This window comes from Hyposmocoma kahamanoa, unplaced genomic scaffold (assembly GCF_003589595.1).
Source record: "Hyposmocoma kahamanoa isolate Upper Pololo Valley unplaced genomic scaffold, ASM358959v1 88, whole genome shotgun sequence".
Taxonomy (NCBI): domain Eukaryota; kingdom Metazoa; phylum Arthropoda; class Insecta; order Lepidoptera; family Cosmopterigidae; genus Hyposmocoma; species Hyposmocoma kahamanoa.
In genome coordinates, this window is record NW_020654466.1 from 6,901,118 (window position 1) to 6,919,583 (window position 18,466).

The 18,466-nt window shown below is 33.8% G+C and overlaps 2 protein-coding genes across 2 annotated transcripts; one reads left to right on the top strand and one right to left on the bottom strand.

The window, feature by feature from the left end:
- Positions 1-1,182: 1,182 nt before the first annotated feature.
- Positions 1,183-13,723, bottom strand: LOC113235757 (ESF1 homolog). The gene is made up of 8 exons (XM_026471644.1): positions 13,270-13,723; positions 12,228-12,351; positions 8,484-8,586; positions 3,640-3,754; positions 3,195-3,385; positions 2,613-2,814; positions 2,130-2,318; positions 1,183-1,940 (listed from the first exon to the last, which is right to left on the bottom strand). The coding sequence occupies exons 1-8, from the start codon at positions 13,721-13,723 to the stop codon at positions 1,258-1,260; spliced, it is 2,061 nt and encodes a 686-aa protein (XP_026327429.1). The 3' UTR covers positions 1,183-1,257.
- A 793-nt stretch (positions 13,724-14,516) lies between these two features.
- On the top strand, positions 14,517-18,429 carry LOC113235895. The gene is made up of 5 exons (XM_026471819.1): positions 14,517-14,615; positions 14,745-14,988; positions 15,079-15,768; positions 16,919-17,027; positions 18,312-18,429. The coding sequence occupies exons 1-5, from the start codon at positions 14,526-14,528 to the stop codon at positions 18,427-18,429; spliced, it is 1,251 nt and encodes a 416-aa protein (XP_026327604.1). The 5' UTR covers positions 14,517-14,525.
- Positions 18,430-18,466: the final 37 nt, after the last annotated feature.

Genomic DNA, 18,466 nt, shown 5'->3' on the forward strand with positions numbered 1-18,466 from the left:
CTGTTTTGATCACAGATTCGATGTAGCTCCTTGGATTCAAATCACAGCAGATTTCCATACCGAGCAAGGTGAAACTGCTCTGAGGTGAAAGTGCTGTGCTCATCAGAGAAGGCATGGGAAGGAACGGCGACAATTTTGTTGTTAACGCGCAAACCTGTGTTTTCTTGGCGTTGAACTCAACAAGATTACTGGATCCCCATGCAGATATGAGGCAGATAACTGCCTCCGTGGCCGAACGGTTACCATGCCGGACTGCCACGCAGAGGTCCCAGGTTCGATTCCCGGGCCGGGAGAAATGTTTGTATGGCCTACATTTATTTCTCTCGTGAGTTTGGGTGTAATTTGTGGTTGTCTATGTGTGTGTCCATAGCACCCGCGACACAGGGTTTCCCTAGTGCGGGGCTATGTTGAGTGTGTGCGTTATTTATTTATTATTTATTTATTTATTATATGTGGCCTGAGCATTAGGGTGGTAACGCGGCGACTTTGCTGATATAACATACAGCCTACCTATTTAAATAGTAATAAAGTAAATGCTTAATTTTTTCAAATAAAATAACCGATCGATGGAAAGAACTTAATAATTATACTTATTGGTCAACACAAGAAATAAGTTGTACATTTTAGCGAATAATTTAGGTATTTACATTTTTTTGGGTACAATAGTCTGCGCGGACAAAGTTGCGGGTAAAAGCTATAATTTATATTTTTCATAATTATGTTTTATATAACGCATGTAAAAATTTTACGCAACCGAGACGTATGTTCGGTTGAAAACAATGAGTAAAAACATTTGCTCTGTCTGTCATTATAAATCAGTCAACAAACTGATCGGGTAAGTAGGTATTTCCTGGTATCCAATGGGCAAGCGAATGTGGGCTTTCTCGTGTAAAAACGCCATAGAATTAATCGCTCTCACATTTCCACTGATCCACGTCATTAGAATCTAAATGTTTATTTTGTAAGAAAATCTATTATTTCTGCTCGCTTTTTTTTTATTTGAAAAATGTCAATTACGTTAATAAAACTGAAACTAAATAAGATATAAAAAACCGCTTGTAGGAGGTTGTAGATCTCGTTTCGCCGATTCCAGATGTTAACAACTCAATTTCCCTAAAAATGTCGATTACGTTAGGTATGATAGGAAGTAGGAAATGTCAATATTGAATTTTCAAAATCATTGACAGAAACATTTTAGTTCTAGGCCCTTAATGTAATATAGGTGAAAAGTGAAACGTTTGTTTTAGAGTATATAATTTATTTATTCATCGAAACATCTTTTGTTTTTCGTTTAAGGTTTTTCACTAATAAATTAAGTTCTACGTCGTCTCTCGATTTTTTGGGCTCTTTTTCATTCTCGTTTGGTGGTGTATCGGCAGGTCGTCTTTTTAACTTCTCTTGTATAAGTTTTTCCATATTTTTAGTTTTTTTGAAGTTTGAATCAGTGGGATCTATATTGTATAAATGAGATGTATACAGAGCAGAGAACCGTTGGTCGTTAACATTAATCTCAAATTCAGGCAAAGCTTGCTGTTGCGCGGCCATCTTCTCTTTGAGTTTCTTTTTTCTTTTGGATTTCTTAGAGATGTTTTCGGCTTCTTGGATTTTCTTTAAACTGAAGTGTGATTTGCCATCTTCCTCATCTAGTAACAATTCTAGTTCAGCGTTTCTTTTTTGTTCTTCTTCATGTGCAGACTCAATGAGCTCTTTAGTGTACTTCTTTTTGTTGTTACATTTAGCTTTCTTGAATTCGGAATTATTGAACTCCTCTGCGAAGTATGGATCGTTCATGTCAATATCAGAAGGTACATCGTCAGATGATCCCTCGGAATTTGAGTCATCGTTTTCAGCTTCACTTTTTTGCTTCTGTAATTTCTTTTGTTTTTGCTTTTCTTTCCTTTTCTTAAGAATTTTCTCAAATGGAGTTAGGTCTTTGTCATCTGAAAAGATAATAAATGTCAAGGTACTTCTCAAACACGAAAAAACTCCAATTGTATATTTGTTCATGCATAGTCTGTGTCATTGATTAAATAATTTTTTACATGACAGACAGACAATATTATAATTTCGCAAACGTGTTGTTACACGATCAATGCCATCACCAACTGAAATGTCAATTACAGTCTTACCTTCATTCATCTTTTTCTTAACAAGTTCCTCAGCCTTGTCTTTTATACCCAAACCCCATGTGATCTCCATCTCCATGTCTTTATTATTCTTTTTATCCTCTTTTTTCTCAATGTCTTCAAGCAGCATTATATACTTCTTTATTGGATCATCTTCTTCGTTTACTTTGTTTTCTTCTTCAGAATTTTCATCTGGGATATTGAAATAGTCATTGTACTTGATAATAATTGTGTCATTTATTATTAAATAATATTCATATACTCAGAATACTTAAATAATTAGTCAGTGAACAGAAACCCGAGAAAGACCGATTTTATACGATTAGGCTTTTAAAAGAGGAGCAACAAACTCAGTACGTTAAAAGTTAAAATCATAAGCTGTACTGTAAAATTTTAACCTTGAAATTAAACATTAAGAATTCTTTCTTTTGTATTTCACAATCCATTATACCTGACTGGTACGTAATTTGACAACTTCTGTTTTACCTTCACTACTAGAAGCCAGATAGTCGTTCAAATCCAAGTCGTCAATCTTGCCGTCGAGTGCGCTGCGAATGGCCTCGGCGCGATTAGGGTTTGTTGCGTCCCATGTCAATTCTACCTTTGCCTGCTGCAACGCTGTAGTCGTGAATAACCGTGGTTTGTATTTTGTCAAATCTGGTAGATTCGTGCAAACTTCGCGCGGCTCCTGTAAATTGTTTAATCGATTATTATAAATTGATGGGTCCATTAATCAGTAAAAATCTAAAGAATGATATCTATCTCTTACGATGCTAACATATTGTCTTTGCTAATCATGTAACAACTGCTATGCCGGCAACATTAACAACTAGCCAGCATAGAAAGAGGAAACATATGGAATACAGTGATATTTAACCACATGATTTAATAGAATTTAATTGACTTAAAGTTAAGCGTATCGTACACTTTCGTCCTATATTTACAACATGCGTTAGTAATAAATATGTTAGCATTGTACGATAGACGCAGTATGAACGGAACTGAAGATGTCCCGATAGTTTGATCGTCGCTCCTGCGACGTCCAAATGGATAATAATAGGTAAGTACCTGATCAAAAGAAACGTCATCTGGTATAAATCTCATATCAATTTTTGTGGCACTGCTCTCGTACTCCATACTATCGCATTCGCTGTACAACTTATCAGCAGTGGTGACCGAGTCACACTCCACTACTGCGTAATAATACTTCAGTCGGTTCAGCTGATAACGTCTCAGCTTTTCCATGTGATAAGTAGAGCCTGTTTAGAATATGATATAATTTAAACAACAGAAGAAGCATTACAGCGCTAATAAAAAAAATGTACCTAATCAGTTTCAAAATATTTTCGAATACATAAAATGAATAAGTAATAAAAATAATATAGATTATTTATATACAGGTGTTTCATTTCCAAATTAAATTTAAATTATTAAGTAAATTGTGCTCTCTCGTTTTTTTGACTAGTACAAAAATCAGTCAAAATTCTACATTCCAAAACACATAATTAATTACCTTCTTCGTTTTCTTCATTGTCAGATGGCTCATCGACTTTCTCCTCAGTTAATTCAATGGGTCCACGAATTTCCTCTTCCTGCATTCTTTTTAAACCATACTCAGAAGGATAGATCTAAAATATTTATGTCCAGTTATTGTACTGGTCAGCCTGTGTTTAAAGTGAAATGTCTAATCTTGTACATTCTAAAACCATTCTATGTGTTAATTTCTGAAGTTCAGGAATGGGTTTCAAACATATATAGAATTAGACATTTCACGCTAAGCATCAGGCTGACTTTCAAGTAAGGAGAGTATATGGGTCGATCAACTTTTAAATGTCGTTCATGAAATTTTTAATTTTGATTGAAGATTTCAATACACATTATTATTTTATATGTTAGATGATTGATTCTTTTATAGGAATCAGCGATTAGCAGTGCAAATATCGTCAGAAAAATATATTTTGACATAAAAATCCAAAGGAATTCAATAGCATCTGTCCCCTGTACCACTAGTTGAATAAATTTTTTAATCATGTAAATTTTTTAATCTTGTAAACTTTATTTAAAATTAAAACCAACACTTCAGGTTTATGAAATATGTAATAGATTATAGCTTTTTATATTTGTTGGAGCGGTATGCTATATAACTTCAGAAATATCACCATTAACAGTGTCTCTTGGACAACGATTGTCCTACTAGTATTTATGTGGTCTGTGGATTGTCCTATCACTCAGTGAAATTATTCACTAAAATAGTAAATCGAATATTATTTGTTATAAAGAAACAACAAACAAATTTTTTTCATACTGTGTTATTTATCTCTTAAATCTTACTGAAAATTGTTGTGCTTTATAAAAAAAAAGATAATGTTATTGTTAAACATGGGGACAGTTGGGTTGTCCAATAGACATGTTTGGTTGTCCAAAGGAAATATTAAAACTTCTAATGCCTACATTTCGTGTTATTCCAAATGAATATTGACAAGGAACAAAAAGAAAAATTTATGAAAATGGTCAATCAGTTACATAACATAATATCAATTCTTGCCATGAAGAAGCAATTTGAGACAAACCAAAGCACGAGTTGCATAAAATAATAATAGAAGTTTTTAAGTGCTTAAGAAGCAATCAACTTTATCTATAATATTACAATAAAAGTAACTCCGAAGCATCGAGTATACCTCCGAAGATAATCAACATCCTTAAAACAATATTAGTCTTTTAATGGACTACACAACTTATAACTAAGTAAAGTACGCTTTGTTATTTTAATAAACAGTTTCGTTAAAACTATCACTATGGAAAACATTGTCTGCAATGGTCCATCAGTTACATAATATAACATCAAGTCTTGCAATGAAGAAGCAATTAGACATGAAACAATAAACTTGTCAACAAAATAATAACGGAAGTTTTTTAACAGAAAATAAGCAACTAAGAAACAATGAAATCAACGCTATCAATAATATTAAAAATAACGTCGAAGATAATCAACATTTTTTTTATTCAAGTGCGCATTTGACCTTCTCACCTGATGAAAAGTGACGATGAGGTCGACGATGGAGCATGCACACCAAAATAATGCCTATTCACTCTCGCCTTGAAAAGGTCCAAGTTATAACGTTCAGGGAACAAGTCTGCAGGCAGTGAATTCTACTCCATAGCCGTTCGCCAAATCGCCATATAAATGAGGAAGCGTAACACTTCGTGCGAATGTTTCGAATATCCACAACATAAGGGTGGAATCCAAGTCTACGTCTTGTTCCCCGATGATGGAAAGGGGAAGGCGGACTTAAATAAAATAAAATACCGATAAGCAGGCAACTTTAAGGCGGTGTTGAAGGCTTTGCAACTTCTACTAATTCCGAGTCACCTATAAGCCTCTTGCCACGCTTGTCAATTGAATCCAATGTGACCTGTTGGTATATAGCAGAGCCATCCCAAAGGTGGCAGCAGTACTCCATACGACCGGACTTGTGCTTGATACAGCTAATGCAACTGTCCCGGTGTGAAGTAACGCCTCACCCTGGAAAGGATGCCAAGCTTCCTGGCTGCATTATAGATTGCCGAAACTGCCGAAACTCAGATTGGACGACAGCTCCATTCCAAGTAGCTGGAGACGGTCGGCCATCGGTATGGATATAGCACGAAAAGTCGGAGTCAGCTCAAAGGGACTCCGTTTTGTGGAGAATAGACACGCCTGCATTTTGGTAGCATTAAATTTGACAAGATTGGCATCGCCCCAATCGGAGGCAGCCCTGAATGTCAAATCCAAATGGCTAACTATAAACTCTCGCCAAGATTGGATTTCCTCTTTACGGACCCTTGCATTGGTCAAGTACATTTCTACAACTGTACTATCATCAGCATACGTACAAGTACCTGGAATTAACATATCATTGATATGCAGCACAAAGAGTGTTGCATACAGTACGGAACCTTGAGGGCATCTATCGCCCGATGTTCGGAAGAGTAGCCTACTAAGAACACTCAAATGGAAAGTTCGCTCAAGAAATCCGAGATCCAATTGCAAAGGTTAGTGGGAAGCCCATAACATGGAAACTTATTTCAAAGACTGAGGTAAGGTAGGTGGTAGGTTCCCTGCGGCATCCAGACGCAAACTCTCTGCAAAGAGTGAGCCAAAGAGATTCGCCTTCTCTTCTGCAGTATGGGCCAGCGTGCCATCCGGTCTCAGCAGAGGTGGCAAAGATGGGCGACAAAAATTACTTTGGACCACTTTGGCCAGGGACAAAAAGGATTTGCTACCTGCTGGATAAGAAGCAAGCTTGGAGCCTATGCGGTGCACATGATGGAACTTGGTCCTATGTAACACGCTTTTGCACTTCTTGACGGCTATATTAAAAGCTTTCTTCAGATTCCGAGTACTCGGAGCTTTGCGCAGTCAAGCATCTGCGCATGCTTGGTACGCGGATTGTTTCTTTTCAGATATTCCCATTCTATAAAATAAATTCCAAAAATCATATAGAACAATATTTTAAACAAATAAATCAAGGAAAATTGTAGTTTTATTATATAAAGAATCAGAATAGCTAGTAAGAATAGCTGTTTATCATTATAGCTATCGCACCATCTCTGTATTGTTGCTAGAACTTTTTACCGGTTGTCCAATAGACTTAAGGCACGTAATATTTTATGGGAACCAAAACTTAAGGCAAGAAAATCCTAAAATGGATAAAATAAAAAACATCGATACGTTTTTTTGACAACAGTTATAATCATAATGTTTAAATATTTTTTTCGTGGTGTGAAATATCATGGTGCGACAGTTACCTGAGGAGATACGTTAATACTGTGGATCGAAGTTTTGGGTCACTCGAACAACCATCAAAATTACTCATCTCGATCATATTGGTTAATGACATATTTATTTTAGTATTTATTTTAAAAAAACCATACATAAAAGAATTATAGTTTTAAAGAATTCTTGTTAGTGGTCTCACTTTGTCTGGGACACAATGAGTTGGTCGTCGGACAAATAAAAGTTGATTAACCCATATAGTAATGTGTGATTTAAAAGCAGGATTCCGCAAGGCCAGATTGTTGTGGCAATTTCTTTTCCGTGAATCTTCAATATTATTTTTATAAAATATCCAAAAATATTATTATTATTAATAGTAATCATTAATACAAAGATCGAATAGACACAAATAAAGAAAGAAAGAGAAGAAAGAACGACTTTACCGTTCTCCCAACAGAAATAAGGAACAAGTCAGCAGAAGCTACTAATTACTTTGTGCTTGTTGCAGAGATCTGCCACAAGCATTTTTGGTTTTAACGGTTTCTTTTTTGCCGTAGCGAGTACCTATGAGAAACCTAACGTCTTTTATCACTATCAAGAAAGGAATTATTCTTTAGGTTTGTGTCTTTGTATCAACAATAACAACAAACTAGTGGAGTATTTTCACAAAAAAAAATGCACCTGTAAACTTTATAAATATCATTGTAGTTAAAATCGGGTGTGTAATGGAAGATATAATAACAAATAATTTATTTTCACTTGGTATAATAACATTTGATATAAATTCTAAAGATATAATCACTCACTGTATATAATCAACAAAATCTATAACAACAAAAGGCATAATTTCAATGTGTATAATGAGCCTTCAGTATAACAAACATTAGATATAAAGATTAAGTGTCATAATGAACAAATGGTATAAGTAGTACCAGTATAATGTATTAAATAATATAACACAATATTTCGTTTTACGAATAGTTGAAGCGCCCTACAAGATTTTTTTTATTCCATTAAATGTACAATCGCAAAATATAATTGTTTTTGTATAGCTTTATGTGCTTTTAGTGTTATAAAATATATTTATTAAAACTTTAAGCAGAACATTTAATTGCATGTACTAATCTAAAGTAAACCCACATGAGGAGGTCGAACCAACTAGCAAATGCAAACAAATTCGATTCTGGCAGTTTTGTCATATACTAACCTAACCTAAACCCAGAGGAGGAGGCCGAACCAACTAGCAAATGCAAACAAATTCGATTCTGGCAGCTTTGTCATATACTAACCTAACCTAAACTCACAGGAGGAGGTCGAAGCAACTAGCAAATGCAAACAAATTAGATTCTGGCAGCTTTGTCATATACTAACCTAACCTAAACCCACAGGAGAAGGTCGAACTAACTAGCAAATGCAAACAAATTCGATTCTGGCAGTTTTGTCATATACTAACCTAACCTAAACCCAGAGGAGGAGGTCGAACCAACTAGCAAATGCAAACAAATTCGATTCTGGCAGATTTGTCATATACTAACCCAAACCCATACGAGGAGGTCGAACCAACTAGCAAATCCAAACAAATTCGTGTCTACTGTACTTACAGTGACTTTGTGTATTATCCCTCCAGCAGGCAGGAATGAGTGAAGTAGAACCATAATATCTGTGGCTTTGATGTTGTCCCAGTCCATATTGCAAATTGCAATTCTGTAAGAAGTTTACTTATTTTATTGCGTGCTTGTTGGAGCCAGCAGGCATGATTGGATTAAGATATAAAAGTATTTCTTTTGTATAGGTAGCAGGTAAAAGTATTTCATTTGTATAGTCTAGGGAAATAGAATTGAACAAAACAGAAAAAAAAAAATTTAATAGAAACTAGATATCCTGAAGTTGCTTTGAGTCCAATCAGATGGAAGGAATTTTACTTTGTATCTGTTCAGTGTTTGTATCAATAGATATAATATTGCAAAAAAGTTGTTAAAACCAAAAATAAAATTTAATTATAATGCTGAAAGAGAAAAACAACTTCAGAATTCGCTACAAAAAATACAAAAATCATATCGATGAGTATGAATTAAATATTTTAAGAAAAAGGTGTGAAATTAAAACGAAAGAAAGCCAAAGGAAATTTATTAACAGTGTTGAAGATAATATAGTTTCAAACTGTAAGTTTTTCTGGTCGTTTGTGAAAATTAGACGTCGTGGTGCAAACTCTTATCCAGCAGAAATATCAAACGGATGTATTAGTTCCTCCAGTGGTCCCGAGATCTTCAGTTTAATTGCAGATTGGCAAGAAATTCTGTTGCGGCGAAAAATTCTGACAGTCAACTTCTCGGCGGACGATATTGGTTTAATAATGACGGATTCACATCTTTTTATCTCAGCAACAAAGCTATTCTTAAAAAAATAAAAAGCCTGGACATCTATAAGGACGCTGGTCCGGATGAATTGCCACCTGTATTTATTGCTTCACGTGCTGATGGTTTGGAGAGACCTCTTCGTTTTATTAAAAAAACATTAAACAAACTCGATATTTCGAGTTCTCATGTTTTCGCGATTGTTACACATAGGAAATGGAACTATTTTTCCGGATTTAAATCGCGTATATTTGTTTTTTCAAACAAACCAAAGTTTCGGGCCTTTTACAGTTCCCATGGTCACGATTGACTCTTCGTGTAATATTTAATAAATCACTTGGAAGTGGCATTTTTCCGACTGTTTGGGAAGAGCTAAAGTTTTGCCCATATTCAAATCTGGCGATAAGAAGTTGGTTAGTAATTACAGGCCTATTTCATATTATAACAATATGTCTCTTAATCCCTCAAAGTGTTTCTACACACCAATCACTCGTAAAGATAACCCATTTAGGTTTATATACAATATCAATAGTGTTACGTTAAATGAGGTCGACAGTATTAGAGATTTGGGCGTGATAATTGGTAAAAAACTTACATTTTTGCATCACATGGAACTAATTATAAAAAAGCATCTAGGATGCTGGGATTTACAATACGAATCGGAAAAGTCTTTAGAAGGCCATATACTAGAATACTAGATACTTTATTATACAATAGCTTTGTAAGGAGTATTTTAGAGTATGGGAGTATTGCTTGGAGGCCATATTATGCGGTTCACTCTCATAGGTTAAAACGAATTCAGAAAAGGTCCTTAAGACATCTTAGTTATTTACGAGGTTTGGATAAAAAGAGTATCTCGTTCGAGATCCGTCTCAAGTTTTTCAAAATATCTCAATTATCTTTGCGACGTGAAATGCTTGATCTAGTATTCTTATATAAATTAATAAACAAAAAAGTTAATAGTCCGCAACTTCTCTTTAAAATACAGTTTAAAAAACCCTCTCGTCTACCAAGGTACCACGTAAATATTTTTCATCCCCCATTGCGCAAAAGTATCCTAGGTTCAAATTCTCCATTTGCTCGAGTTGCCATGATCATCAATGCTCTACCTCTTGAAATGGACATCTTCGTAATCTCATTGCCTCGCTTCAATATCGAGTCGAGACAGTCAATATTGCAATTTTTGGCACATAAATGAATGTTATTTGTAATGTATTATTTTATAATTTAATTTGTTAATACAATAAATATACGTAATGTAAGTGCAGTAAAACTGAATAGTAAATTAATAATAATTGTCTTAACCATAGATTTAGTATGTCTTAACTTTCATATGAGTATGACATGTTATGCACGGCATGTTCACCTATAATTGGTTAAGCATTTTAACTGTAATACCCTGTCGGATATGTGTAAACTATTGTAGTAACCGAATGTATTAAGCATTGGTGAATTTAAATAAATAAACATCTGTAACAAACACATAGAAAGATTCGTAAGTTCTGTTAACTCCATTGGTAGCTCAGTTGGTACAGCGGTCACTTTGGTATGACACAGACCCAGGTTAGAGTCCAATCAGATTGAAGGATCATGGTAGTAAAACATCGTAATATTAATATTACAGTATATATAATAATTTCCATTTTTTATTTTAATTTGAATTGTTACTGCATATTACATGCACAAAAGTTACAATTAGTTTAGTTTGAAGTTTAGTAAATACACTCTGCTTATTCCAATCTCTGCAAACATTAGGGTTAATTCAATTTCACCCTAAATGTGTGACTAAAAATTAAGGTACGGACAACGGCACATCAGACTACACATTTTTGTTCGAAAATCGTCTCCAGTGCAACGGAACAAAACACGTCAATGTGCAGCTTGATGTGCTGGCGTGTGTACAAGAGAGGGAACAATAAAAATAGGAGGAATTGTTGAGAATGATAATGCTATACTTCGTTTCAATCCATTTTACACAAAAAGTAAACAAACAAGTCACTGACCCAACCGTAGACGATTCAGTGATGGCCACCTGTAATGCACTACAAATCTCAATTTCTTTAATTGAGTCATACTAGCCATTTTCTCACATGAAAATAGTGAAAATACATAATTTCCGAAATCTTCATTTTAAATCTTCCTTCAAATCCTTACACTTAGATACTCGTTCAATTGCGATTGAAATGTTCGATTTACTAATTGATTTCAAAATTAATTTAATTGAATGAACTGAATATTTTTTATCGTACAGCATTACGCAATCAAGTCATATAAGTATAGATGAAAAATAAGCTTTATTTCCTTTGCCTTACGTATTAAGTACTTAGGTGAATGAATTCAGGTGAATTAAGTTAATGGGTACTTGTGTCGTAGTCAAAATAGATGGTTGCCAAAAATTATAGTTTTCTCAACATTATTCATTCAAAAATAATTGAAAGTGTCTCAAGTGGCCAGAGCAAATGAGTAAAACCCAAGTCCCACTGACAAAAAGGTTCCATTTTAAATTTTTATGGAATTGATATTGAATTATTTTTTGTGAAATTATTCCACTAGTTTGTTGTATTAATAATTATAACAAAAAGGTTCCATATTAAATAAAGGAGTGAATGCAGTTTACTTTTATGTTCACCAGGTGAATTAGGTGAATAAAGGTTACTTTTATGTTTATCTAATGCACCCAGGTGAATTAGTTCTGGTGAATTAAGTTAACGCACCCGAAAAATAACCTCACTTTTGGAGTACCATTTTTCAAATACAATTTTACGATGCTATTAAAATTAATATTGTTGACAACAGTGATGAGTTACCAAGTCGAAATCTTCGAAATATACGTGAAAGTATTACTTATTCGACTTATTGAGTGATTGCTTTAAAATTTTAATCAAACAGGTTTCTTTACTTTCTTGTTTAAAATGGATTGGAACAGACTATAATACTAAAATACCTATTAATTCAAATTGAAAAAAAAAAACATAAGAACAAGCAACATACCGTTTAGCGGATTCCTCTGTAGAGTCAGCATCAGCATCTAACTCTCCCCACTTATGCTCCACATCACTGTCTTCCTCTTCATTACTGCTTTCCTCTTCTGATGAGCTATCCGTTTGTAATATACCTTTAAATTAAACAAGTTTTTACAATGCATTTTTTGCTCTAGAAGATACTGAAGAATTTTATTTTAAATCACTTCTAGCAGTGGGACATTGCTAAAGAAGTACTGTTTTATACCACTATGAACTTGTCAATGAACAAAACTTCATATTGTAATTTTGTTAGTCTTCTCAAAACGAATGTTGGAAGTGGCTGCTTTTTTATAAGGGCCAGTTTTCCCCAATCAATTGCATTAGGAGAAAATTGTGCAAAACGCCCTTACAGTGATAATTTAAATTCCTAATTATTCCTAATAATTGAATTACTTATAACTAAAAACTAACATATTTAAAATACAAATACACATTTTGTATTTTCATTTCAATTACTATTTAAAAATGTTTTGTGTACATATTTGAAATACACTTTCTTGTGCTGTTCAGATAGTGACAATGATTGTATTTTATATAAATGAAATCACAATACCACATTTTGTATTGTAATTTTTCATATTTACATATATAGGGTTATTCCTAAAAGACTAACAACCTCAGAGGGCTCAATTACTAACATCATAAACAACAATGTTTGTTCCATAACTTAATGATTTATCAGATTTTCACACAAACATAAAAATATTGAAATAGACCGCTCTAAACAGAGATAACTCTGTGCGATAGTAAAAGAAAGTACCCACCACCAAACTATTTTTATGAATGACAGAATGCAGGAGGCATAGCTAAACCACTTTCTACTGAATACAGATCTAAAGTTTTAGCCAGTCTTATTGTTTTGTAAAAAGTCATGGAACAAAAGTGGTTGGTTATTATATTAGTAATGGACAATAGTACTTCGAGGTAGTTTGTAATTTATATTCTTTCATAATGACACCTTTTTCTTAACCCCGATTGTGTATATTGTAATTAAATAGACATTAACACACCTTCTCCACGTGCATAGTCGACATCAAGATCCTGTAATTTTTCTTTGGTCTTTTTATCTAGTTTACCCCGAACCAATTTGTCATTTTTTAATTTAGGCGACTTTTCGTCCTCTTCTTCGATACCAGATGGGGTGGAAGGACGTTTGACGAATCGTCCTGGTTCATTCTCGCCTGTACCAATATCTTTATCAACTTGTACAACTTCCTCGTCAGAATTTTCTGATTCTTCAGCAGACTCCTCCAATTCATAAAATTTTCTTAAATTCTCAGTAGATGTCTCATTAAGAGGTCTCCCGCGTTTGTCTACAGTGTATTTCACTTTGAATTTCTCATCTTTGAACATCGATTGAAATCTTTTGTCGATTTTTACTTTACGCTCATATTTAGGAATTTGACGGTACCGCGGATCATTTAGGTATTTGCCGAAACGACTGTCTTTTAGAATGTCACCCATGGTAACAAATTAAAGTTGTTAACTAACGGTGTTATTTCTTTTTATACTTATATTTATATTTATACTAATTTTGTAAATAAAATCACAAATTAGAAAGATATAGTAGAATAAAACTAAGTAAAATAACCTCAATCAAAGATATCTCGTCGCACTTGGCACTCACTCACACCAAAGAGAATTTAAGCACTCACACGTGCTCATTCTTCTTTTTTTTAATATTAATGGCTTTGCCTTCGCAACTTCGCACTAAGCCAACGAAAGGGTTAAGGAAGAGGTACGGAATTTGGATGAAAAAGTAAGTTGTGATAAATGGCATACAGGGTCGTATTCCAGAACTCTACTCAATGCTCAAGTCAGGACTCGAGTATGATTTCAAGCACTGGAAATACGACATAATGACAAGGACATGAGAATAGGCTAGTTGACTCTTTTTTGAAGTAGGTCTAAAATGATTAAGAATTGTTCAATTAAAGCAAAAAAAATGTTACCATATTTTTTTGAGACCTAGGTAACCGCAAAACTTAATTTAATGATTTTACTTTTCATACACAGGCGAAAACGCTGTCGGCCATATTAGTCTATAGATTATCTGTGCTGTGACGTCATTGTGCACATAAACAATCATTTGACCTCTGACAAACATTCACCGTTGTGTTAGCACTAAGTTTTTATTAAAAACCATGACTTCTACTAGTTTATACGAAAAGTATAGTAATTATCGTTATTGTATTGTACGAGAATGCAAAAACACATCAATAAAGACCCCAGGAAAGTTATGGATTAGGTACCCAAGGAAATAAACATGCGAAACACCTGGCTAAAACTTGCTAATAAGGAACCAGATTCATTTTCGACTGAAAGTAACATTTATTTTTGCGAAGATCACTTTGACGTAAGTACTTACTTAATATCTTAATCAGTTTCTACAGAAACTTTATATTTAGTTTAAAAAATACAAGTTTTATGGTTATGTACCAAGTCAATGAACAAAATACTAATTTTGTTGTTATTTACCTTTTAGTTAGAAAATGACATGGAAAATTACACGCGGTATAAAATAATGGGTTCTGTTAAAAGGATCCGAATGAAGCCCAGTTGCATACCCTCCAGATTTGACTGCCAAACTGCTAGAAAACGCAAACCTACTCCACCAACAGATGAGCATGCAATGCAACAGCATGCTTCCAAGAGAACAGCATTGGTGCCTGTATCAGGAGATATACAAATCCAGTCCATAGAAATGCCAATATCATTGTTTCATAAAGGTAATATGAGTATGTTTTAATAAAGCAATAAATAGCTCTTTGCGAGTGGATCATAAAATTTGTTTAAACAACTATATTAATTGTTTTCAGAGTTACTCAGTGAAGAAGATGCCATACCTACGTGTACTTCTCATGAGAAGGAGTTTCATGACAAGGCAGTGCAAGTAGTACAGCATAACATTCAGTTCTGTGATCAAGCAGTACAAGTTCAACCATTACATGAACATGTATCTTGTCAAGTAGTACAACATCGTGCTCACAAATTGATTCAAGCATGTGTTGCAAAACATTATAGAAGTAAACAAGTGCAATTCAATGTGGCTGTGAAAGATACTGTATCATCACCAATACAACTGTTTGCTCATCAATCAACTTCAACATCACCTAATAAGCCGTCTATGTCTGGTCATTCGTCAACAAGAAGAAAACTAATTTTTACTGAGGAAAAATATGACAGTGATGTATCTTATACATTATCTCAAGAAGGATCAACCTTTGACTCATCTCCGTCAAAACCATCAAGTCAAACTACTGAAGACAGTTCACAGGAAAAGATTATAAAAGACCAGAAATTAAATTTACAGAGTACCCTATCTAAGATAAAGAAAAATCCTAGAATGTATATTGGGATACCAGCAGAGCTTTATTTTATAGTTGATATTATTTCAAAACACACACAACAATCAGAGAATCATATTTTATTATGCTTAGTGAAAATAAGATTAAATAGAACCTTTTCTCAGTTAGCAGATGATTTTGATATTTCACTGTCTCAAGCAAGTAAAATCTTTTACAGTAAATTACCTTCCATTGTTAATGTTTTATTGCCTTTCATAAAAACATTCACTAAAAGCACAATTAAAAAAAACTTGCCCATAGCATTTCGCCATAAATATAATAAGGTAAATTGTATTATAGATTGTTTAGAAATAGAGATTCAAAAGCCAAAAAAAGTTACTCATCAGGCACTGACTTGGTCAGAGTATAAAAAAGCTAATACCTATAAATACCTCATATCATGTACACCTGATGGATTAGTCAGCTTTGTGTCTAATGGATATGGAGGCAGAATCAGTGACGTTAATTTACTTGAACACTGTAAATTTCTCGATAGTTTGGAACCAAGATCTTTCATTTTAGCAGACAGAGGTTTCAAACACATAGAAATATATTTAAAACAAAGAGGTTTTACTTTACTAAGGCCTCCGAGTGTTGCTGTTGGGTCAAAATTGACCAAAAGTGAAAGTAAACAAACAAAAGAAATTGCTAGCCTCCGAATTCATGTGGAAAGAGTGATTAGAAGAATTCGCGAGTTTTCAATTCTGAAGCCACACTCGGTAGTTAATTTAAATTTATTACATATACTAGATTTCTGTGTAATCACAGCCTGTGCTCTCATAAATTTACAAGACTCACTTATCAAATAAAATATCATGATTCAAAATTCAAAATTATTTTATTCAGTTTAGGCTACATATAGCTCTTGTGAACCTCATTATGCCATCGGTTCGTAAGTCTACTCTGGGCAGGAGATCTTGTACTGAGAAGAACCGGCAAGAAACTCAGCAAGTGTCCAGCTCTTTTCTCCCTTACAGGGTCAAAAATATTGGAAAATGTCCTATTTTGTATGTGTAAATAATACCAAATAAAGATTATTTCTATTTCTATTTACTATCATAAAAGAACACTTTCCATTACAAAATAAACACACAAAAAATAAAAAAAGGATAATCACAACATACTAATAAAACTAAGTTTGTAAAAATTACATTACATACTAAATTCAATACTAGCAATGTCATACACATAAAGCAATAAAAAAATATAAATAAATTTAGATGCAACTGTAAGAATACCAATTTCCTTGAACCTAGTCTATAGATGGTACTTGTTGCTTGTTTCTGTAATATAAATATAGTTTCAACATCAGCTGCTGTACCCCACAGTAAGATGCCATACGACATGAATACAAGAATACAAAATCATTTATCCAGTTTAGGCTACAGTAGCTCTTATGAATGTCACTATGCCATCGATTCGTAAGTCTACTCTGGGCAGGAGATCTTGTACTTAGAAGAACCGGCAAGAAACTCAGCAAGTGTCAAGCTCTTTTATCCCTTACAGCATCAAAAATATTGGAAAATGCCCTATCATAACAGGACACTTTCCATTACAAAAAAAACATAGAATATAAAGACAACCACTCAAAATGTAAAGAAAAACACAAGTAAAAAAAAAGTGTTAACATATTTACATCAGGTTAAAAAATATTTTTTTACAATGTCATACAGTAATTCCACTACAGTACTCTAGAATAACTTAAAGAAAGACAAAGTGAAAAGTGAGACTATAGTAAATAATACTAAAAATAAGGTGAGTATGCATGAGCCGACAAGCCTCCACAGGCAGCACCAGTTCACGAGTATGACACATGAATCAGCCATTGCTTCGCTCAACCATATTTTAGGGAACGTAACTATGATATCATTGAATGCATTTTATTTACATATTTTACATAGTAACACTTTCATACAACTTAGGGAAAATATTTAGTTTCCAAAATGAAACTACTGGCGACACAAAAATAACTTTGATTCACTTTTGCACAAAACATTTGAATTTGTACTTGAGCAAAACATTTTTTAGTTAATTTACCATCTTTAATGTAATTTTCAACATTTTTTGCTGTAGACGGGCATTTAATTTCAATGAGTCCTTTTTGACTATTAATGCCATCTGGTGATCCAGCAATCATCGGATACTCATTAGAAATAAAGAGGCCACATTTTGTAAACTTAACACCTAATTTTTGTTCTGCAATCTCTCTTACTTTGTCTTCTAACCTCTGGCCACGTTTTATTGCTGGTGTCTGCACAGACCTAGCTCCAAAAATCACTGCAACCAGAGAACCATCTACTGTCTTGCACCTGCTTACTTCATAACACTTAGATGCTGTTATTCTCCCATAACGTAGCTCAAACCAAAGACCACTTTTGTATTGGTGTCTAGATTGCATTTCTGCATTTCTTAAGTTTTCATCATTGAAATTTTTTTTAATTTTTGTTAAAAAACTTTCACAGTTAGGTTCTTTAAATGTATATAATAGGTAATGCAATGATAAAACTGATTTGTTGTCGGTAAAATCTTCAGTATGCTTTAAAAACTGACAAGTTTCAATTTTTCTCTTCTTACATTCATCCATAAATTCTATTAACACGCTTGTATTAGATACAGGATCCTGATATTTTCGTTTGGACATATCTTTTGCATTTATTATTTTTAATGTTGATCCAACTTTGGCGAGATTGGATTTTTTCCAATAGCACTCAACCGATGTGCAAGCAGGCTCTTCAGTGCGACGGTGCAACCACATTAAAAATGCAACAGCATGTTTACAGCCTCCAGCAGCTGCAGGACAATCTTCACAGAGAGCACTCTTAACTTTTTCTTCTTGTTCATCAACCAGTACTGTCACTGT